The sequence below is a fragment of the Barbus barbus genome, assembly GCF_936440315.1.
Source record: "Barbus barbus genome assembly, chromosome: 30".
Taxonomy (NCBI): domain Eukaryota; kingdom Metazoa; phylum Chordata; class Actinopteri; order Cypriniformes; family Cyprinidae; genus Barbus; species Barbus barbus.
In genome coordinates this window covers 22,980,312-23,003,858 of record NC_136758.1, presented here as the reverse complement: position 1 = coordinate 23,003,858, position 23,547 = coordinate 22,980,312, and the positions used below count along the sequence as shown (strand labels likewise).

Below are 23,547 nucleotides of genomic sequence, written 5' to 3'. Positions count from 1 at the left end.
TTTGATGAAATCCGAGAGCTTTCTGATCCTCCATAGACAGCAATGCAACTACTACATTCAAAGCCCAGAAAAAGGACATTCTTAAAATAGTCCATGTGCCTGAGTTCTGATGTAGACCCCAGACACATTGTGCCTTTTTTACAAGCAGAGGAATAAACACGCATGCATCGTGGTACTGTCGTGAATGCATGAGCTGACTGACAGGGAAGAGAAGAATTGTTGAATAAAGTCATTGTTGTTTTCTTTGCGCACAAAAAGTATTCTCGTAGCATCATAAAATTACAGTTGAACCACTGATGTCACATGAACCGTTTTAACGATGTTCTTACTTCGTTTCCGGACCATAAAACATGTCAGTTGCATTGCTGTCTATGGAGGGTCAGAGAGCTCTCGGATTTCATCAAAAATATCTTAATTTGTGTTCTGAAGCTGAACAAAAGTCTTATGGGTTTAGAATGACGGTGACATGACGGTGAGTAATTAACGACAGAATGTTTTTCAGTTCATTTGTTTCCTTTTATGTCTATTGGATTTTTGTTGTTTTGTCTGCCAGATGAATATTGTCAAAAGGTTGAATATCTGATTGCTTTGAAAACTAAGCTCTGGGAAAAATTACCCTAACATTTATAAGTATGATAATAATAATATTGATGCATGCTTTAGCATTAGCACCACTAATAATCAATATGGACTCATCTCTGTCCATGACGATTGCGCAGTATCTACAGAAGGTTTTCTGATTCCAAAGAAGGAGCTGAAGTCGCAGCACTCAATGCTTTGTCAATAATAAATCTCAGGACACAGGCAGGCCTTGTCACTGTGGGTCTTGGGCGTCCTGACAAATAGAGCTCTGTCTGGGACACGTCTGACTGGGTAAAGCTGCCCAGTTTCCACCATAAAAACTGTTATTGCTTCCTTTAGTTTGCAACATATCATTAAATTAGAAGCTTCTGTATGAAAAATCCTAAAAAAGACATCAAAACACTTCTGTGAACATCATATAATACTATCCAACTGTTTTACACCCAAATGTCTCAACATATAACTCGAAGCATTTTTAATTCATTTGATACAGATGGGATATGTGCCCCTGCTTAAGCATTGTGGGATTGTTGACACTGTGAATGCTCACCTGATTTACTGTACTGAGCCGTCAATAGGGTATCCATAGCAACGACTGCATCCACGGAAACATGTCAGTTCCCCTCACTTCACTGCCGGTCAAAGACTTGCATAGTTAAGTGCAGTTAACTGCAGTAAACAGCACACTCAATCTCAGAGCATTTAACAGCCCTGACAGCTCCTCGCTCTCATGAGTCTGACACCTGGACCCAATGAGCTTGAAAACAGACCAGAGTATGTTTGGATTTCACATTTAATGGACGTTTTGGGTTTGATGGCATGGAAAAGGACTAAAAGGAAACTGAAATGAAAAATAAGGGAAAATGAGAATAAATCATCATGAATTCTAAGAAAGAATTCATAAATAACTCTCCAGCCTCTTACTCATAATCAATAATCATCAGTTTTATTTTTTTTAACATGTAGACAGACAGATCTAGACAGAAAACATTTGTAACTATAGAGAAGTATATATAGATTTAGTTATATAGTTACAATATTTACAACTACACAAAAATGAAATCTACAGCTATATATAGAACTACATTGTATATTTACACTACCATTTTTAGAGTTTACTGAAAGAAATTAATATATTTTTAATGGCCGATATATCCAGAGAGCAGGTTGGTTGATATACACTACCCATCAAATGTCTGAGGTTAGTAACATATATTTTATAAATAAATTAATATTTTTATTCAGCAAGGACACATCAAATTTATCAAAAGTGACACAAAAGGCATTTCTAATGTTACAAAACTTTCTATTTTAATAATAATAATACGGATATTTATATATGTATATAAATGTTCTGCCAAGCACTATATCATGTAATAATGTGTGCTAATGATATTAATTATAAAATGTATAGTTTTCTTCCTAGTTTCTGATTCGTCAATACAGCATTTCAGCAGAGCTGAAATCCACAACATAGTAACATCTATGACATATGTTTACCTTAATATGCTGCACCCATAGAGGACACTGATATCATATCATAACTTCATAGGTTTACTGCCCTCTCGTATTGATATATAAACAAACCTAATCATAAAATAATCTAAGTAACCATTATTGCAAAGGTGCAGCCCAGGAGTCGATTCCCTCAAGAGACTTAGAGATTCAGCAATACTGTGAGGTCGCAATTTCAATAATGATTATATGGGGAGATGTGAGCGACACTAGTGAGGACTAATAACTAAAGCACACACTGGCTCAGCTTCCTACTACAGCGACGTGGGACGTATTAAAGATCCTGAGCTGCCAACACTCTCTGTTCTGAGTGCAGATGAAGTTGTAATCTCACAGCCAGAAAAACTGCCTGCCAGAATGTAAAGGACAGGCAAAAACACACGATGAGACAGTCGAAATGTGTGTGCGTTCACCTAGGGCGCAATTTATTCAATCTATAACTGGAAATTGACAAGAAAAGACAGATTCTTCTTCTTGATCTTCTCACAGCAAATGAAAATCAGTCATGGTTCATCTAGAAACTTTAATACTCGGTTCTACAGGAAATGAACAAGCTGTGAGGTAAACAGAGCACATCTTCCTATTTACTGCTTCAATATGCAAACGTAAACTCACTTGTCATAGCTTATAGCTGTCATAGACTTTACACATGGATGTTTATGAATAGTCAAAATGCTGTGAGCGATTTTACATAGCAAAACAGACTAACTCTTGCTTATAGCAAGCGGCAAGCTTCTGATAATTCTCCAGACTTTAATTAACTTAACATGAAGAACTGCTTGCTTATCATATTTGATATTTTATTTATCTTGTCCCAAAGGAAGAAAATACTTGTGCATTTCCCATCCAGCACTTCTAGAGTTATAAATATTCATATGCACAGTAAGTCAACATAAACCCCAGCTCTGAAAATAAAAGACTGATCTGGGTTAGTGACGTAAGGATCACAAACATAACGGTTTTTTTAACCGGTTCTTTTTAGTAAACTGGATGAATCAGTTCACCAAATTGGACTGAATTGTCTGAAACAGTTTGCAGCTCAAGTCAAGCACGACTCTATAAGTTACTCAATCAAAACTCACTCTCAGATGCACCCGACAGTCACTCTGACTCAAAATTAGCCAATATCCAAGAGTATATGATCCTATCATGCCGACTTTTCCCAACTCATTCGGTGCTCCTATGAAGGTGTGCGGTCAAGTCCAACTTACAAACTGTCTGCCGAGGGTGTAAAAAAAGTATGCTTCTGATGTCTTTTACTGAAAAGGATAAAGTATAACAAATACAAAAGTGATCAGATGGCAGCAGTCAATGGCAGAGTCGGTTAATGGCAGCAGTTTTTGAGATAAAAAGGAACATACACATAAAACATCCTCATATCTTATCATTATAGGGTGCTTTATTAAGGACTAATGAACTGAGAAATCAAAATTCCCTTGATCCTTTGATATATAAGAGGTCATTGTGCTATAAAAATCATTTTGGGCTGCATTTCCCAAAAGCATCATAAGCTTAAGTACATCATAGACCCATTGCCACCAATGGAGCTACGATCAACTTAGGCTAACAATGATTTTAGGAAACTCAGCCCTGTAAGTTTCAGAACTCAAAAGTTTATTGATAGTCTAAAAACAGCTAATATTGGAGCCAGTATGCCAAAACGACAGGTTGTGGAATGTGCCACTTTATGAAGTAATTGTGTGGATAAACACTACCTCCACAAAAGATCTACATCGCTGCCTGTTTAGCCCCACCCACTGATTCATAAAGAGAGGGGCGAACGCAGGTCTAAACTTTATATGAGGAACTTTATTTTTAATAAAATGCCAGACCTCGTCAGTAAGAACTTGATCCTTTGTTCACTTCATTTTACCATGGATTTGTTTACGAACAAGGCACAATTCGACACAGGATTTTCAGAAAGATTGAAACAAAAAACGATGCTGTGCTGACTATACTGGATCTGATGTCGCACCACACATGTGCGAGTAACTGTTTTTATTACATAATCACTATTGCTTTGTCTGTTATTACAGATCGTTTGATATGTACTGAGTATTTATGCGTTTTTAACCTAAATCACAGCAGCATCCATCTGTGAAGGATGTAAGCTGTCAAACATACACAACTATTAGCCAATCACAGCAGTGGGTATTTACTTCTGACTCTACAATACACCACGCCTATTCAAACAGAGAGTTAAGATGAAGGGTGTCAAAACAAGATAGAAAATAGCCTATTACTTCTAAATTATAATGTTTTGAGATAAAAATCTTGGTAACATTATAAGAGGACCTCAGAGAACAGTACAAAACCAAAAACAATGGCAGTTCATGACCCCCTTAATTGAATTGTGTATACGTGACATAAACTAACTGGTCAATCGGTTATGTATACCAGTTCACTGAAGAATCGGACTTCCCATCACTAATCTGTGCCTGTTGGTTGTTTGGCAGATCAATTCTCAAGCTCTAGCAGGATTTAAAGACATCTAAGCTGTAGTAATTTTATCAGTCTGAAGTCCCGAGGTTAATCGCACATGTCTGCGTTGGAGTTTGTCATGGAATCATTCCTGCAAAGGCAAAAGGTGGAAAAAGTGAAGGAATTTCTAATTCTCCACAGGGGAAGTGTGCAGTCCATTAGCTCTATTAGTCCAATCTGTCTGAACTCCAAATGTGACTGCCTGTGCAAAGGTGAAAGGTTAACTTCAGTACAGTGGATGCTCCTTTCATTCACCTTTGATCTTTGACCCCATCGCGGTCTCCTTGTAATCTGTGCTCTAATACGTCCTATTGTGGGACACTTCTGCCTCATGGAGATGGAAAATAAGATGGCAGTTTCTACTCTAACAGTATTCTGTTGGAACTGCTGAAAAAAAGTGCTCCAGGATTTGGGGTGTGAGGGATTTAAAAGCACACAACCCTGAGTGTGTCACAATTCAGGAATTCTGACAACTGACCCAAGCTTTCCACAGCTCACCGCACAGCGCCTTAAAATACTCCCAGCAGGCTAATGTTTCATTCAGCACAGCCACAAACTGCATCACTCTCACACAGAAACAATGACAGAACAAGAAATCTGACAGGATGAGGAACGCAAACACAAACAGAATGTAGAATAAATATCAGTAAAAGTGGAATGAATGAAAAATACATAGCATTTTATAATAATAATGGGTTAACAAGACAATCTGGTAACACTTGACAACACAGTTTCATTGGTTAACATTAGTAAATGTATTACCAAACATGAACTAACAATAAACAATATATTTTTTAGCAGGCTATTCATCTTTGTTAATATTTCTTAGTAAAACTATAACTGTACACTGATTGATCACGGTACTTCACAGTTCATTAATTAAAGTTAAAGGTATAGTTCACCAAAACATGAAAACTCTGTAGTATTCTATAGTAACTTTAACCTAAAGTTGCTACAAACCGGTATGAATTTCTTCTGCTAAACACAAAAGAAGATATTTTGAAGAATGTTGGTATACAAAATTTTCTCCAAACTGTGGAAGCCAATGGCTACTGGCAGCTGTATAATTACCAACATTTTTCAAAATATCTTCAACAGAAGAAAGGGTTATGATCAACTTGAGGATTAGTAAATTACAACAGAATCTTCTTTTTTGGAGGAACTACTACTTTAATAAATACAGTGTTTGATATATATATATATTTTTTTTATTGTATATGTTGAAATTTACTAATTTCTTTGACTAATATTAATACATTGAACAATTACTTATTGTAATTCTAATGTGCTACTGACTAACCTTAAAGCTACAAGGAAAATAAACCAATATTGACCAAGTATGTGTATATACATACTTTTACTTAGAAATAATTTGATGCAAAGTATAAAATAAAACAAGGTGATGCTAGAATCTAAGTGCAGAACTTTTCTAAGTCAGAAAAATCACTATTAGAATTACGTAACTGGTCCACTTGTGTTGCGCTTCATATTAAAATTGTACATTCATACATTTTAAGAGCGGATTAAATGTATAAGAGGGTCTGTTTAGTGAAAAAAGTGTAGAAATTATTTTCACTCAGTAAATTTCACAATCAAATGAAACGCCAAGTAACAAATCTTAGTAGAAACACTGAAATAAAACATACTCAAACAATCTTAAAAAATAATTAATATAAATGTATGCAAATATAAAGAAATCATACATATTGTGCATGTAATTCACTCAGGAGTAAGCTAACTCCATTCAACCAAAATCTGATAAACCACAGGCTGCTGTTGGCATATAGGCTGTGTCACTTACCCCCCATAACAGGCAACCCACAATTTAATATTAAAATCCACACTACACCCATTTGATTATTATATCTGGCACATGCAGTGATTTCTTCAGCATGATTGTTTCTCTAACTCGATCCTTACTGTGACTGATAAGCCATAAGAACCGCATTCCTTCATGATAGTATCTGAATCCCGCATGCCAACGCAATGCATACACAATTTATGAATGATGTTGAGTGAGAGCTGTCAATCATGCTCCTGACCGACAGCTCTGAGTCTCAGTGGCAGTAAAGTATCATCAGCTGCTACAAACTTACCGGCATCATGATTGCAGAATGGCGAGATCAAACAGGAAGACCTGAACTAAAAAAAAAAAAATAAGACTTTAACTTCCAAAGGAGAGTGAACAAAAAGTTAAATGAATAATTCTGTTATTCAAGCCCTTTGCCCGTTATGAGTTAGGTCCTGTGAATGTGGTGAAAGGATGAACTGGGTCATTTACGTCACAGCGGCGTCCCAATCCAGTGGCTTCGGTGTTTTGTGCAGGTTTTTATGGCAAGCCGTTTTCACATTTATGTCTTTAACGCGCATCTGCATATTTTAGTCGTATTTTTAATTTACATACTATTTACTAGCGCTATCAAATAATTAATCGCGAACAATCGCGTCCAAAATAAAAGTTTTTGTTTACATAATATATGTGTGTACTCTGTATATGTATTATGTATATATAAAGACACACACACATGCATGTATATATTTAAAAAAAAATATGTTATGTTTATATTTTAAACATAGTGATATATATAATATAAATTATATGAATATAAATATATACACGTAAATATTTTCAAAATGTATGCTGTAGCTATGTGTGTGTATTCATATATACATAATAAATATACACAGAGCACACACATATATTATGTACACAAAAACTTTTATTTTGGATGCGATCAATCATTTGACAGTACTACTATTTACAAACTGACCATTAGATTATTGTACGGCTATATGAGAATAGTGTCTGTAAACTGGTCCATTCGTTTTGTAGTATGGAAACTGGAATAGATCAGTGGCTGCGTTTCACAAAACCATAGGGTATGGTGGGGGTTGGGGGATTTGTGGGTGCATAGGATATATCAAACGAACAAAAGTATATTGGCTAAAGGGCAAATATCCTACTACTTCTCCGCTCTTCAAACACACAAAACATGAGCCTTTACAGACATAGTGTTTGAGTAAAGAAAACGCTGTATTATTCAAACATCAATTATTTATTTACTCCTATATTGCCAGCAAGCAGAGATCTGTCTCCTCCAGCCTGTGCGCGGCGCATCAATCTGAATGGAGGCGTTACGAAGTTTTACTGACAAGCTCTTTTTAATGCTTATCATTGGTTAAATATTTTTTAAAACCCTCTTATTTAAAATAATAACGAATTATAATTATAATAGAGAGATATGAAGTTTGGTTAATTTTTCAAGGCACATCTGACTGGGCTAGGGTATGGCAATACATACACTGGGTAAGTGATATAGCAATAGCATGTGATGAATAAGTTCAAGATAATAATCAAAAGTGTGATTGTATTGTAAACGTATTAGTAACATAAAAGTTTTTTTTTTTTAATGAGCTAATGTTAATATGGCTTGCCATAGGCGTAAAGAGTCCGAACAACGGAATTACGAAATCTACTACTGCAAAGGGTTATCTTATGAATATTAAATATATCATGCTGGGCAAAACGTCCTAAAGTGTCCAGTCAAGCAACGTAATTAATATTCATAAGCCAAGCCTTCACCATTGTATGATTCGCGTTCAGACAAAATCCATTTGATAAGCTGTCCAGTGAATCTGCATTGCACCGACTCGTGGTCAAGAAAAGAAAACACCACCGAAAGAGTTCACACAATAGAAATGGCACGTTCGTCAAAAAAGAAAAAACAAAACAAAACAAAGCAGTTTAATCGATTATTTGTTATAATATAACATCATATCATATCATACTATATAGCATCATATATTATTTTCCAACAAAAAAGTACCATGGTTTTTAAACATGTCCTTTGGCAATATCATGGTATTTTGATAACTTTAGACCTCACATGAATACTAAAGATATTTACAACCATGATGACATACATTCTATTTTATTACAATCTGACATCTAATACAATGTTTCTTGCACATATTAGAGTGTATCAGATGTCCGTTTATGCCAAAATTTAAGTTTTTCACCAGCATTAAGTGAAGAGAAAAAACATGACAATAAAATTCAAATGATTTGATTTTTATTTGAATTTGACTGGTTTCACAATCAGTTTGGAGAGGAAGTTTTGTTGATTGGATTATCTAGGATTTCATTCATCTGTCATTTTTACTGACGACCATAGTGTCCAACAGTGCTGTGAATCTCTTGGAATGTTTAATATCTATAACATTAAGATACAGTAGTTGTGCCCATGTGACTTTGGAGAAGCTGACAGACTTCAAGAGAAGCACCAACAAAGTGAGTTCACTTACTGCAGGATGCTGATCACTGCAGGATGTTGTTACACAATCCAGAAAACTGGGAACACCTAGTTTTACATAGGGCATAAAACACTAACAACTGCAGTCAATCATTATAGCAATGTGTTTGTCACAATGAAAAACATCACTAGTGAGACCCCGATTTGCCTGTGAGTTTACTATATTGGCTTGACCGTTTGGTCAAAAAAGAACTAATACTGCGTAACCTGTTTGTGTGCTTGGCACTGTAGTACAGCAAAATCCTGGTCCAATATAGTAATCAAACAAAAACAGCTCATAACAACACTAACAATAATAATTATGTCAATAGTTTCCAAAGATCCTTTGAATGAATGTTTATTTACTGAATGCAGCAGTTTTGACCATTGGCATCCTTGAAGCGCAGGCGCATCTTGGGTTTGTATTTTTCAAGGTACATAAGTTGCTTAGCGTTAAAAGCCCCACGCCTTTTCCTAAAACGAAAAATCATTCACATCACAAAATGACCAAAACAAATCATATCCCACAAAAGAAAAGAAACTTGATTGTGTGACTTACTGACGAATATACTGGACAGCATCTTCGTACATCATCCCGCATTCGATTAAGGCTATGGCCACCAAGACAGGAGCTCTGAATACAAAAAAAGCTGTTCTCATTTAAAACTATTTAAAAGTCAGGTCACTTGGTTATTAACCAGGAATTTCCCTGACTGATTTAGATAAATGTTGAGGTTCACAAAACGTTCAGAAAGAACGACATGTTTCTGCACATCAGGTCCAAGATAACTCAAACATGACACAGTGTAAATCTCAGTGAGCAACAATCAGAAAACCACAAACCAACATTTCATATCTGTGTGTGAATCTGACTGAATTACATTTGGCCTGATAATACTTACCGTCCCAATCCAGCAACGCAATGTACTGCGATGCAACAGCCTGGTTCATCTTTAAATTTACATTTGAGAAGGTTCAACCAGTCATCAACAATTTGGTCAGGGGGCGAACAACCATCATCAAAAGGCCAATCCTAAAGGAAAACACATTTCTGCATTAAATCCTCTGCAATAAACGCACACAAAATACCAAATTCCATCAGAATCTTTGGGATATTTAAAGAGGTTAATCACAAATCTCACCAAAACTTCAATGCCTTCTTTTTCCACTGGTGTTTTGTCATAAGTTGCATCACAAACCCGGACAAGCGTCTGCACTCCAAAACTCTTCAATTCCTAAAAGACATCAATATCGGCTTTGACCCGATTCTTAATATTGCTATTCATGTGAACTGCTCCCATCTTAATCCTTACCTCTGTAAACTTGACAAGCTGTGAATTGGTGGGATTGTGGGTGATGAGAAACCTCATGCATTCGTAGGTGATCTCAACAGGAGCAGGGCGATTCATTTTGACACTCAAATTTAATTGGACTTGATGAAAAAAACAACAACTTCTGAATCTTCTACAGGGGTAGAAATAATGATTTCAAAATATCTAAGCAATTTGACTGAGGCAAATCGCTCAAAAACAAAAGGGGGGAAACAGGAGAAGGAAACAACTTTCACGCTCCCACGGTTTTAAAATAAAAACTAAAGAAGGGAACTATCCTTCTGATTCGCAATTTATAATTACCCCATTCAGGAGAGGAGAGATGATCAGTTGGCACTAGAGAGAAGGAACAACAATTCGCTCTCTAGTACCTGGATTGGCTCAAAACGATTCATACACTTTAACTCTGGACAAAAAAAAGATGCTCCCCGAAAGTGCAGAATTTAAGACGGGCAGTCAGGTAGTATAATCTTCATATGGCAGGCCCTCTGTTCACTTGTCTACAATGACCAGGTGCTGTGCCTGGCAGAAGTCTCCACTCACACTGACAAACGCCATAAATGTGCAGCCTGGAATAAGAAAAAGACGGCGACCAGTAAATAACCAGGGCAGTGGATCCTAAGGCACATCACAACCAGCAAGTGCAGTGAATCAAAACATGTCACATTAACACCAAATGATTACTGGATATAGCCCACAGCCGAAGACAGACCTCATTCCACTGCAGATATTGACTTTGGCCATTGGATGGATTATGAGCTCTCATCATAAAATCATACAGGCCTTGCACAACATCATAACATGGCGGTACACATGGAAAATACTTTGCAATTGGTTTATATATTTCCTATCATGCACTTACTTTCAATAAGTGAACAGAAAACAAGTTGAGAACTCTGCATTCTATCTTCACCATTCGTGACTGTCTCTACTTTGCACCTAGAAAAGATAACCGAAATAAAACACGCAATAAACAAGACTTTTCTTCATTTCAGACTATTCGTTTTTAAAGAAAGAATTCCAGAATGGAAAATTAAAAGAGCTGATATGTGTCCATTTGTGTTAGTACAGCCTTATGCTATAAAAGCTTATCTTATGTAACATTTAACACACATTAAACATTTGAAATTGCATTCAAATATTAATGCACCCGCAGATCAATCTTAAAAAGGTGGATATTCATGTGTGTGTGTGTATGTATGCATATATATGACTGTATGACACATATATCAGTCACCACATCCACTGCCCATATACTGTCTATTTTTGACTCATTCTTAAAGGGACAGTTCACACACACAAATGAAAAATCTGTTATTTACTCACCTTCATATTCCTTCAAATCCCTACAATTTTCTTTCTGCTCAGGAAAACAAAGGGAGATGTAAAGCAGAAAGACAGTCTGTCATCTTTCACTTTCATGACATGTTTTTTCCCATACAATGAAAGCAAATGGTGACTGAGAATGTCATTCTGTCCCTTTGTATTGTTTTCCACAGAAGACAGAAAATCACATTTTGGACTGGAACGACATAAGAGGGAGTAAATAAAAAAATAATAATAATAAAAAAAGATAAACTATACTTTTAAAACAAAGAAAAACCTGCATAATATCTATGCATGGCACACAATGGGATCCATTTGCTGACCACACATTAATCTATATTTGTGGTGGACCGATTAAACAACCATTTAATTAAAAACTCAGATTCATAAAATATTAAATTTGTTAATATCCACACGTAAATCATCATGCTCATAAGACCCACTGCCTTATTGTGTGAATGTTAAGGCAGATTATAAAAACAGATGTAATTTACAATGAATACCAGTATTATCTGACAGTTCAGGTCATTAATACACGTTCATACGACATACAATATACTATAATTACATTACTATGGGAAATCATTGTTAAAAAGTCCAAAATGTTTTACGCGATTAGTTCGCTCTTGTCCGCCTAGCCTGTTATAGCTGCTAAATGCGTATATATTTAAAGACACGCACAATTTCACAATTCCTCGACCATTTATATATTCATTAATGACACAAAAAGGTAGATATGATATCGTATAGATACTTACAAAGAGCTGACGGTAGATATGAATACCGTGACAAAGAGAGAAAGGATTGAGAGACGCTGCTAGCCGGCTAGCTCTCCCTGATCAAAGAGCTACCGTAACCAGGCGACAATTCCGGTCCGCGCAGAAGACCGCTGATTGGCTGGCCGCAGTCACGTGGCCGACAAACCGCACCTTTCACATTTGAACGAGTGGACAGATGTTACTTTTTTCATTAGTTAATCGGTCTCGACCAATCACGTTAATTCTTCTAACAACTATACATTTTGAATAGTTGTTTGCGATTATTACGGCATATATAAAAAGTTTCGGCAGTAGATAAAATTATTTACTTTAAATAAAATAAGCATGAATTAATATAGATTTTTTTTACATTAATTAAATTAGGTTAATAATGCAAACGTCTTCATAATGAAAAATAACCGTGTAACCCTATCAAATAGTTACACATATCATTAAAACATATTTTTAAAATATTTTATTAATTACAGTCGGCAAGAAACTCACATCACAGATTTTAAAAATGAAGTTATGTCACCATCTCATGGTGAGAAAGAGCATGAATTATTCTTTTTTCTATTCGTAGCAAAAACCGACAACAATGTATACCTAGAATCTGCTTTAGAAAAAAATAAAATTAAATTAAGGATAAAAAATGACCTTTCTGAAAAATGTAATGTGCTTTTATGTACTATATAATATTTGCAGATTGCTGGGTATGGCGATGACACAAAACGAGGTTGCAAGCCAAGGCTTCAAAATGTATCGTGTAGGCCAACTCGCATTATAATCCGTGTCTGTAAGATAATATCTCATGAAAGCACACTCCAGCACCACACCCTCCTAAAGCAGCTCCATCACATGCGAGTAAACCACACACACTCAGGTATGATGGCGGCCAGGCCATAGATCAGGTTGGACAGGATGTCTTAAGGGGTTTTACTGTAGTTTCGCCCATTCTCTCTTTATTGTGCATTTTGATTTGTTCTTTTTTGTGCTTGCACTGTCAATGCAATCAGTTTCGCGGCAAAACACGGTAAGATCTGATTTTATTCATTGCTTAGTACTTATTAGTTATTACCGCGTACCTACCAAACAAAGACAGGTCTTATTAAAAAATAACAATTATACAAAACAACACGAATTTGCTACATTTTAGTTAGTATGTGTATATGTGGTTAGAAGCACAAAGTGAACTAATACAAATGTTGAGTATTTTATTGCATGTATCATTTTGTTAATATATAGCCTACATTTACTGTTTTTATATTCATCAAAGAATCCTGAAAACAATGTATCATCGACAAAAATATTAAGCAACACCACTGCATAATGATTTCTGAAGGATTATGTGACAGTGAAAAGTGCAGTAATGACTGCTGAAAATACAGCTTTACATCACATCCCAAAAATAAATGAATTTGAATATATATTAAAATAGAAAACTGTTATTTTAAACAATAATAATATTTCACATTATTACTGTTTTATTACTACATATAAATTAAGTCTTAGTGAGCATAAGAGAGTTCTTTTAAAAACATAATGTATGTGTGTGTGTGTGTGTGTGTGTGTGTGTGTGTGTGCGTGTGTGTGTGTCAAAAGTAGTGTTTTTCTTTTATGGCAAAAATCATTATTTGAAAAATTGACCCTTATGACTGGTTTTGTGGTCAATATAGTATATAGTATATATAGTTTGTTAATGTGTGTGTATGTGTTTATATATATATATATATATATGCACACACACACATACATACTGTACATACATATATTATATTTTTAAAAGAAGTCTCTTATGTTCACACACACACACACACACTTTATGTTTATACATAGTTTTTGTTTTTTTACAAAAAAAATTAAAAACGTGTAGGATGTCTTATGAGACAACTATGAGACATGTGACAAACCCAGGTGTGATCCACCATGACAAATCCATAATTCTGCCTGCAAAATAAAGACAGCAAGGATTCATAATGAGCAGGCTTGTTATATTTAAATGTGTCACCCTTGTGATTGCACAAACACCTTATTATAAGGTTACTTGTCATAACTTCCATTTAAAGCACTTGGAACAGAATCAGATATCGCAAACTTTTTGATGAGATCTTTAGAAACAATCTGGAGTACCTGTTATGCATGGCTGAACGCCTCCGGAGTTTAAACACTAATCGAAGACAAAATCTCCACTGGCTAATTAAAAAGATAATCAGCAACACAAAAAATGACATGATGAAAACCCATTAGGTCTTTGGATAAATTTAGAGCATGCTTTCATGACACCAGTTGTCAGGAGATTCACTGACCCAAACTAGAATGACCTGTTTCTGTGATTCTATCCTTGTCTTTGTGCAAACGTTTTGAGTTTCATATGTAATTGTGTTTATTTCAGGACATAGTTTGTGATCAGCGATGAACTGGTCAGGACTGGAGACCCTTCTTAGCGGGGTCAATAAATATTCTACTGTGTTTGGTCGAGTCTGGCTGTCCGTGGTGTTTGTGTTTCGTGTTCTGGTGTTTGTGGTGGCGGCTCAACGCGTTTGGGGTGACGAGAGCAAAGACTTTGTGTGCAACACCAAGCAACCTGGCTGCAACAACGTCTGCTACGACAGCGTGTTCCCCATCTCTCACATTCGTCTGTGGGCCTTGCAGCTCATCTTTGTCACATGTCCGTCACTCTTGGTCGTAGCCCACGTCAAATACAGAGAGGAAAAAGACAAGAAGTACACGGCCCTCCACGAGGGCAACCATTTATACGCCAACCCTGGGAAAAAGCGTGGGGGTCTTTGGTGGACCTACCTGTTAAGCTTGATCTTTAAAGCCACAGTTGACACTGCCTTTCTCTATATTCTTCATCACTTGTATAAAGGTTTTGATCTCCCTCGCCTCATCAAGTGCTCACTGGATCCTTGTCCAAACACGGTGGATTGTTTCATCTCCCGTCCCACGGAGAAGAAAATCTTCACTCTCTTCATGGTGGCCTCCTCTGCTCTCTGCATCTTCATGTGTATCTGCGAAATGACTTATCTCATTGGAAAGCGTATATTAAAATGCTGTACGATGCAAGACGCACCACCGCAACAATCTAAAAGATTAGACCAGACTCTTTCCAGCAGCCAAAACTTGAGTTCACAAAAATTAAAAGACACCCCAATGGACAAATCCACTGTTTAATGGCAGCAGTGTATCGCCAAACTTTTACAACCTCAGTGAGTTCGGGATACGGGATAAAAGAGCCATCTTTCTCCATCATCCAAAAGTGTAGCAAACAAATGCAAATGCAAATAAAGTAGAAAGATAGCACAGACCTCATGTTGCTTTTAAACACATTAATAAATGTATATTTATAAATAAAAAATATATTTGTTTTCATTATCATGTCTAAGATGTGGTAGCCAGAATTTTCACCTTTTTTTTTTTTTTTTTGAGTATGCACTTTAGAATGAACTTTAAAAGCTAAATGTATTCGAAAATAGGGAAAAAATCTGGGTGGGGTGAGCTGGACTCTAAATACTTTGCAATCGATGTCAGATGGCTTCATGCAAATGTGTTATCGACCTCAAAATTTACATGTCTCCAACAGTACCATGCATTTTAAAGTAGTTTTTTTGTTATGATATCTTTTTTGTATTTGTATTCAGTGTACATACATATCAAACATATCAATTAAAAATTAATTTAGATGCAGATTTGCCTTGGTTTCATCGGTTTTATGGAATTGACAGAGGTTGCAATAGATTATTATTTTAATAAAAGGATCAGTCACACAGAAATCTGTCATACTTATCCTACTGACTTCAGTTTTAACACAAAAATATATATTTATAGCAGAATGTCCAAGCTGCTCTTATGCAACCTCTTTTATGAAGTTTTTTTTTTTTTTGTAGTTTGACACCCCCTCTTTCATTGTATGGAAAAAAGCAGCTCTGATATTTAGCTCATTTTATGTTCCACTGAATAAAGAATGCATACTTTGAACAATTACTTTAAAATGACTTACATTAAATCCAAATATGCTATAACAAATCTCTTAACAGTGTTGCGAACTCTCAGTAGTATAATTCCTCTGATGCTCTCTGGATCTTTTCAGTCCTTATTTCTGTCAGCCTACACTGCTTTTGTACCTAGAATGCATTTAAAAATAAAAATCTTTTAGCACACAGTGCCCAGTGCACTTTCATTTACATGTTACATAAGAAGCACCTCTTGATCTTTTGCCTTCAGCAACCAATGATTACATCCCTCCTACCTTTTCTATGTCACTCACACCACACACAAATATATCACACGGCACACCGAGGGCAACAAAAAAATGATTTAGTGTATATTTATTTGAATGATAACGTGAGAACAAAACGTGATTCTTTCATCCTAAGCATTTTAAATCATCCCAAGCACTGGCAAGTCACTAACCTGTATATAATCTTTCAGTCTTTAGCACATTGACCAGAAAGAATAAAGCAAATGTCCTACTGTATGATTCACTCACTCTGCGCTGCTCCTCCTACACATGTGCCCTGGCTTCGGCTCAAATGCACACAGCAAACAATCCATCCCACTCACATACGCACACCAGCTCACACACACTTTTAGAGATACCACCACAGACTCAAACACATTCAGCTGTATTCCTTCTATACTGCTATATAATGAATTTGAATTGAATCTGGATTGTAGCAAAGAGAATCAGAACTGCAAGTGTAATTTTTGTTTAAGGAAATAGTATTACATTGGATTTTTTGACAATACATATGGGATATTTTCAGAAACATTAGATTTTAGTCTGCGAACGGGGACTCGAACTCGGGACGCCCAAAGTGCAACAGCGTTACATGTTAGCATGATGCCCACGGGGCTACAGGTGCCGACAGAGTCAAAGAATTATGAATAAATGAAATTATTCCAATGTTTCCTAGAGAAATTTGTATGCAGATTTTTTTTCTTAAATAGAAATTGATTTTTTTTTTTTTTTTTTTTTAGCAAGGATGCCTTAAATTGACTTTTACATTGTTGCAAATAGGTCTAATTTTTAAGATTTTAAATACATGCTTTTTTGAACGTTATATTCATAAAAATAATCATGAAAAATATGTATCATGCTTTCCACAAAAATATTAAGCAGCCCAATTGTTTTCAACATAGATAGTAGCCTATTAAGAAATGTTTTTTGAGCACCAAATCAGTATAGAGTAAATGCTACTCAAAATTCAGCTTTGCTATCACAGGTATAAATTATATTTAATTAAAAATTTTATATCTGAAGATAGTTTAACTTGTAATAATATTTCACAGTATCACTGTTTTACTGTAATTTTGATCAAATGAGTTCTACATTGGAGAGCATAATTTTCAAAAATATATATAAAAAAAAATCATACCAACACCATACTTTTTTAACGGTAAAAACTTAATAAATTATACAACATACGTTATATGTCACTTCACATTATATAAACAATATATAATTCGGTCCATTGACCTTGGTGGAAGAACACGTCGTTTCTGAGAATGCTTCAGTTTACCCCCAAATCTTCAATCCCCAAAGCTTACAAGTTTACAAGCAGCTTAGACCAACTTTCTGTTCTTGCCCATTTTGTTGTTGTGTAACTGTGACATGTTGATTTTCCTTTTCTGTCATTCCTATTCACTGTACTTTGGGGTGGGGCCAGTTTATTTAAAATAAATAAATGGCTCCAGCCCATTATTGACTAATTATTTTCCTGTTGACACTGTAAAGCTGCTTTGACACAAGCAATATTGCATAAAGCCTTATATAAATAACTGTGACTTGACTGACTTGACTTAAAATAGATGGCTATATAGCACATTAGTATACTTTTTCTGCCATATAAATATATAGATATATAGAGTAGTATTCCATACTCATGAAATGAAAGGGAGAGTTCTTAAATTGTGATTTTGCCCGAGCTTGCTAAGAATTCTCGAAACCATTTTGAAACTGTTTCGAAAACCATAATAGAGACATCATTGCGCTGTGCTGCAGGATATTTGGTCAAAGCCAAAAAATTCAGGTTGGACCCAGGAACAACAGTGAGATTCTTGATGCATATTATGCATAACAGATGGAACAAAACAGGCATAATGTAGGTTACTGAGGAACAACGATGGGCGGCAGCAAAATCCCTTGCACTCCAGCAGCATAGACACCAGGATATAGTGTGTTCGCTGACACTCGACCCACTTATGCATTATCTTGGCACACAATGCATTCAGTTTGGCCTCATTTACACTGATCTAATTAATTTAACTAAAAATAGCCCATTTGGCCCCTACAACACCACCAGAATTTCAGTCTCCTTCACTCTGATCCCAAATAATTCACATGAGAAATCATATATATATATAGGCCATGAGACAGATGGAGAGATGGAAAGGAGGCTAAAGGGGGGTGGAGCCTGAGAAGGCTATCCAAAAGCATGCTAAGTAAACAGCCAAGAATGACAAGAAATTAAGTGACAAAATGAAGACTTTGATCCTCCACATTTCATTTATTGACAACCAAGGCAAAACGCATTTCCTTTGCAATGTGTTAACAGATAAAACAACTCTCCCTGCTGAATTTAAACTTTATAAACTGAGCTAAGCACACACATTTTTACTGCATATTAAGCATTATTTGTGCTATAAACTGTGCTCCTTTATTAATTTCTACATCAGGCTATTCACTATTCTTCACTCAGTACTTTATCACAGTCAGTTCTTACCTCAGTAACGTCTCGGTTACGTATGTAACCCTCGTTCCCTGAAGGAGGGAACGGAGACGTAACGTCAGTGTGACTGACTAATGGGAACTCGCTCGAGAGCCCAATCATCTTCGAGTGTTAACAAAACAAGCCAATGACAGTTGGCGTGCGTGTTTCGCCACGCGCACCCCGCCCCGCAGTGCGGGTATAAAAGGAGAGCGCGTGCAAACGCACATCAGTTTTTCGCTGAGGAGCCGAGACTGTGTGCCCCGGCCGTACAGCGGTGGTACAGCAACTATGGCGACGGGACGTTACGTCTCCGTTCCCTCCTTCAGGGAACGAGGGTTACATACGTAACCGAGACGTTCCCTATCAGTCAGTCACGTTCGACGTAACGTCAGTGTGACTGACTAATGGGATCCCTTGGAAAACGCCACTATTGCTGACCCCCTCCAGTGCCCTGCGGAAGCCGGCAAGTCCCCCCACACCAGTTGGGGTGGAAGATAGGACAGGGCTTAGGCAGAGATGACAGCCACTGCTGTTCCGTACAGTGGTTATGGATAACACTGGGAAAGCGTACCACAAGTAGAGGAACGCTACGGAAGCCACATCCTGCGTAAGGAGGTACCACGTGGCAATTACACATATGGACTGACCAAGGGCAGTACTACATATGGAAGTCTCTGAGGTAGACTCAGCCATCCTGGGGTGAGATAACAACACAGCAGAGACGGCAGAAGGTCTCTGCCAGGGAAAGACACGGGCTCACCGTGAGGGGAACCGTACCGTGGAAGAATACACATGTGGGACCACCCGAAGGGGAATCACTACACACGGGCACCTAGCCCAGCACAAGGGCTGACCTTGGGCAAACACACGAGTGCTGGACCTGGCGTCTGGCGTTCCGCCACGCCTGACTGCCGAGGGTGCGGGAGGAACTTCAACAGGGTTCGCCATGGGGAACTGAACTGAGAAGCAACAAAGCGCACGTATCCGGTCCGTAGAGGGGAATGGCGCAGCAAGCGGGATTGACACCGAGCAGTGTCCCAGTGCTACTGGCCGTCTGAGCCAAGTACACGGGAGGACACGGGCTCTACACGGAGATTATAAAATCTCGCAAACGTGTTAGGTGCCGCCCAGCCGGCAGCTCTACAAATGTCTGCTATCGAGGCGCCCCGCGCCAACGCCCAAGAGGAAGCAATGGCTCTTGTAGAGTGTGCTCTCACACCGAGGGGGCACGGTAAGCGCCGGGCCTGATAGGCCAAGACTATAGCCTCGACTATCCAGTGGGCAAGTCTTTGTTTGGAGACAGCCTTCCCCTTCTGCTGTCCCCCGAAGCAGACGAAGAGCTGGTCTGAGGTCCTGAAGCTCTGCGTGCGGTCCACGTAAGTGCGCAAAGCGCGGACGGGACAAAGCAGAGCAATGGCTGGGTCTGCCTCCTCCCGGGGCAGCGCTTGCAAGTTCACCACCTGATCCCTGAAGGGTGTGGTGGGAACTTTGGGCACGTAACCAGGCCGGGGTCTCAGGACAACGTGAGAGTCATCCGGCCCGAATTCTAGGCACGAATCGTCGACCGAAAATGCCTGCAGGTCCCCTACCCTCTTGACCGAGGCCAATGCAGTGAGGAGCGCTGTCTTCAACGACAGAAACTTAAGCTCTACTAACTGCAGAGGCTCAAAGGGCTCCTCCCTCAAGGCCAACAGGACCAAGGGGAGATCCCAAGAGGGTACCAGATGAGGGCGCGGAGGATTTAACCTCCTCGCCCCTCTGAGGAACCTGACGACCAAGTCGTGCTTCCCTACAGACTTACCGTCTACTGCATCGTGATGTGCGGCAATAGCGGCGACATACACTTTGAGGGTGGAGGGAGACAGCCTTCGCTCCAACCCATCTTGCAGGAAAGAAAGCACGACCGCGATCGGGCATCCCCGGGGGTCTTCCCGGCGGGAAGAACACCAATCGACGAACAGGTTCCACTTCAGCCTGTAAGCGTGTCTTGTAGACGGGGCTCTAGCTGAAGTGATTGTGTTTACTACCGATGGAGGTAGCCCACCTAGAACCTCCGCGTCCCGTCCAAGGACCATACGTGGAGATTCCACAAGTCTGGACGCGGGTGCCAGAGGGTGCCCCCTCTCTGAGAAAGGAGATCCCTCCTCAGAGGAATTTGCCAAGGAGGGGCTGTCGCGAGGAGCATGAGTTCTGGGAACCAAGTCCGACTGGGCCAGTACGGCGCCACCAAGAGGACCTGCTCCTCGTCCTCCCTGACTTTGCACAGGGTCTGCGCGAGAAGGCTCACTGGGGGAAACGCATATTTGCGTAGGCCCCGAGGCCAGCTGTGTGCCAGCGCGTCCGTGCCGAGGGTACCCTCAGACAGGGAGTAAAACATTTGGCAGTGGGACGTGTCCGGGGAGGCAAACAGGTCTACCTGAGCGTCCCCGAAGTGTCTCCAAATCAGCTGGACTACCTCGGGGTGGAGTCGCCATTCTCCCGGAAGGGCGGGCTGACGTGAGAGCTCGTCGGCTGCACGATTGAGCTCGCCAGGGATATGAACGGCGCGAAGCGACCTCAGATGCTTCTGACTCCAAAGGAGAAGATGGCGAGCGAGTTGCGACAGCCCTTTGAAGCGGCGCAGCGCAAGCCATACTGCTAGCAACTCGAGGCAATTGACATGCCACTGCAACCGGGACCCTGTCCAGAGCCCTGCAGCTGCATGCCCGTTGCACATGGCTCCCCAGCCCATGGCAGAGGCATCTGTTGAGACAACAATGTGCCTGGATACTTGCACTAGGGGAACTCCTGCCCGAAGAAAAGCAAGATCCGACCACGGGCCGAAGGTCTGACGGCAGGACGGGGTAACTGAGACCCGGTAAGTGCCGCGTCGCCATGCCCATCTCGGGACCCGGTCGTGAAGCCAATGCTGAAGCGGTCTCATATGAAGCAACCCGAGCGGCGTGACAGCGGCTGCGGATGCCATATGCCCCAGGAGCCTCTGAAAGTGTTTCAGTGGAGCCGCTGTCTTGCGCTGGAAAGACTCCAGGCAGTTCAGCATCGACTGAGCACGCTCTACTGAGAGACGTGCTGTGAGGTTGACCGAGTCCAACTCCATACCGAGAAAAGAGATCCTCTGCACAGGGGAGAGTTTGCTCTTTTCCCAGTTGACCCGAAGCCCCATCCGGCTGAGGTGGCCAAGCACCGTGTCCCTGTGATCGCACAACAGTGCTCGAGACTGGGCCAGTATGAGCCAGTCGTCGAGGTAGTTGAGAACGCGAATGCCTGCTTCCCTTAATGGAACAAGGGCTGCCTCCACGACCTTGGTGAAGACACGAGGCGACAGGGATAGCCCGAAGGGGAGGACTTTGTACTGATATGCTCGTCCTTCGAACGCAAAGCGGAGAAACGGTCTGTGTCGAGGCAGGATTGAGACATGAAAGTACGCGTCCTTCAGGTCGATCGCTGCGAACCAATCGAACGGACGGATGCATTGAAAAATGCGTCTTTGCGTCAACATCCTGAACGGGAGCTTGTGAAGGGCCCGGTTCAGGACGCGCAGGTCCAAGATTGGTCGTAACCCACCGCCTTTCTTGGGTACAATGAAGTACGGGCTGTAAAACCCCGACTTCATCTCGGCTGGAGGGACCGGCTCTATCGCGTCCTTCGCCAGCAGGACCGCGACTTCCGCACGCAAGAGAGGGGCATCCTTGCTCAACACCGAGGTGAACCGAACGCCCCTGAACTTGGGGGGACGCCGGGCGAACTGAATCGCGTAGCCAAGTCTGATGGTTCTCATGAGCCAGCGAGACGGCCTGGGGAGCGCTAGCCAGGCCCCCAGAAACCGTACAAGCGGGACCAAGGGAGCCACGGACGTACCCGCGGCGGGGCAGCGAAGTGGAGCACAGGGGCCCGCCTCGGAAGGCAGTGCGTTCCGAAGTGGGGTCTGAGTGTGCAGTGCGACACTTACCTGGCTCCAAGGCTGAGCAGGGGGCGCGGGAGAAGGCATCGCGTCCTCGGACCGGACCCTGCTGCTCATAGGCGAAAGGAGAGGGGGACGGGAGTGTGGAGACGGGGTCTCGTGCACTGCCATCCTCGCCCTCTTGGGACCCGGAGAAAAAGGAAACTGCTCTTTTTTTGAGGTTTTGGGTACCACTGGCTGGAGAGCCAGTGGCGGAACAGAATAAAAAGGGAACAAAAGATTCTCCACCCGGCCCTCCTCCGGGGGAAGGAGTGGTGCAGTCACCATCTCCTGAAGAGCAGGATCCAGAGACTCCGGGTCGCCCGTCTCAGGGCCGCCGCTTGCCCTGGCGCTTCGCAGATTTGGCAGGGGCAGAGACGGGCTGCGCCGCTTTCCTGCGGCCAGCTCCCCGCTGCGGCCGTTGTGAAGGCTGCTGCTGGGGCCGAGCTGGAGCGGAGGTGGAGGCCGCAGGAGGGCGCCCTCGGCGACGAGCAGACGGAGGGGCTGCAGCCGGCGGTGGGGTGGAGACAGCAGCGGACCGCCGGGGCAGGATGTGTCGAAACGCCTCTGTCTGCTGCTGTGCGGTGGAGAACTGTTGGGCAAAGCCCT

General features: G+C 40.3%; 3 protein-coding genes across 9 annotated transcripts in view; 1 reads left to right on the top strand and 2 right to left on the bottom strand.

The window, feature by feature from the left end:
• The window catches only part of LOC306850695 (apoptosis-stimulating of p53 protein 1-like), a 37,816-nt gene extending 30,946 nt beyond the window's left edge, over positions 1-6,870 (bottom strand). For 2 of the 3 annotated variants that reach the window (XM_079386499.1, XM_079386492.1), the window contains exon 1: positions 6,675-6,870. In XM_079386499.1, the coding sequence (XP_079242625.1) occupies positions 6,675-6,683 (9 nt within the window). In that variant the 5' untranslated portion in view covers positions 6,684-6,870. The remainder of the gene's footprint in view (positions 1-6,674) is intronic. The other variant, XM_079386504.1, reaches the window with a different exon arrangement.
• A 1,440-nt stretch (positions 6,871-8,310) lies between these two features.
• Positions 8,311-12,403, bottom strand: LOC306850288 (protein tyrosine phosphatase type IVA 2-like). Of its 5 annotated transcripts, none has more exons than XM_079385844.1 (9): positions 12,286-12,385; positions 11,528-11,723; positions 11,064-11,140; positions 10,505-10,770; positions 10,184-10,334; positions 10,013-10,105; positions 9,773-9,903; positions 9,430-9,504; positions 8,311-9,344 (listed from the first exon to the last, which is right to left on the bottom strand). In XM_079385844.1, exons 4-9 carry the CDS (start codon positions 10,507-10,509, stop codon positions 9,233-9,235), a joined length of 567 nt encoding a protein of 188 aa, XP_079241970.1. In that variant the 5' UTR covers positions 10,510-10,770; positions 11,064-11,140; positions 11,528-11,723; positions 12,286-12,385; the 3' UTR covers positions 8,311-9,232. The 5 variants fall into 5 exon arrangements, with proteins under 5 accessions (XP_079241970.1, XP_079241971.1, XP_079241969.1 ...); XM_079385845.1 differs by having other exon boundaries at positions 10,184-10,302; positions 11,528-11,561; XM_079385843.1 differs by having other exon boundaries at positions 10,184-10,302; positions 12,286-12,368.
• A 2,294-nt stretch (positions 12,404-14,697) lies between these two features.
• On the top strand, positions 14,698-16,438 carry LOC306850232 (gap junction beta-4 protein-like; the record flags this gene model as incomplete). Its single annotated transcript, XM_079385745.1, has 1 exon — positions 14,698-16,438. The coding sequence occupies one exon, from the start codon at positions 14,698-14,700 to the stop codon at positions 15,457-15,459; it is 762 nt and encodes a 253-aa protein (XP_079241871.1). The 3' UTR covers positions 15,460-16,438.
• Between the last annotated feature and the right edge of the window lie 7,109 nt (positions 16,439-23,547).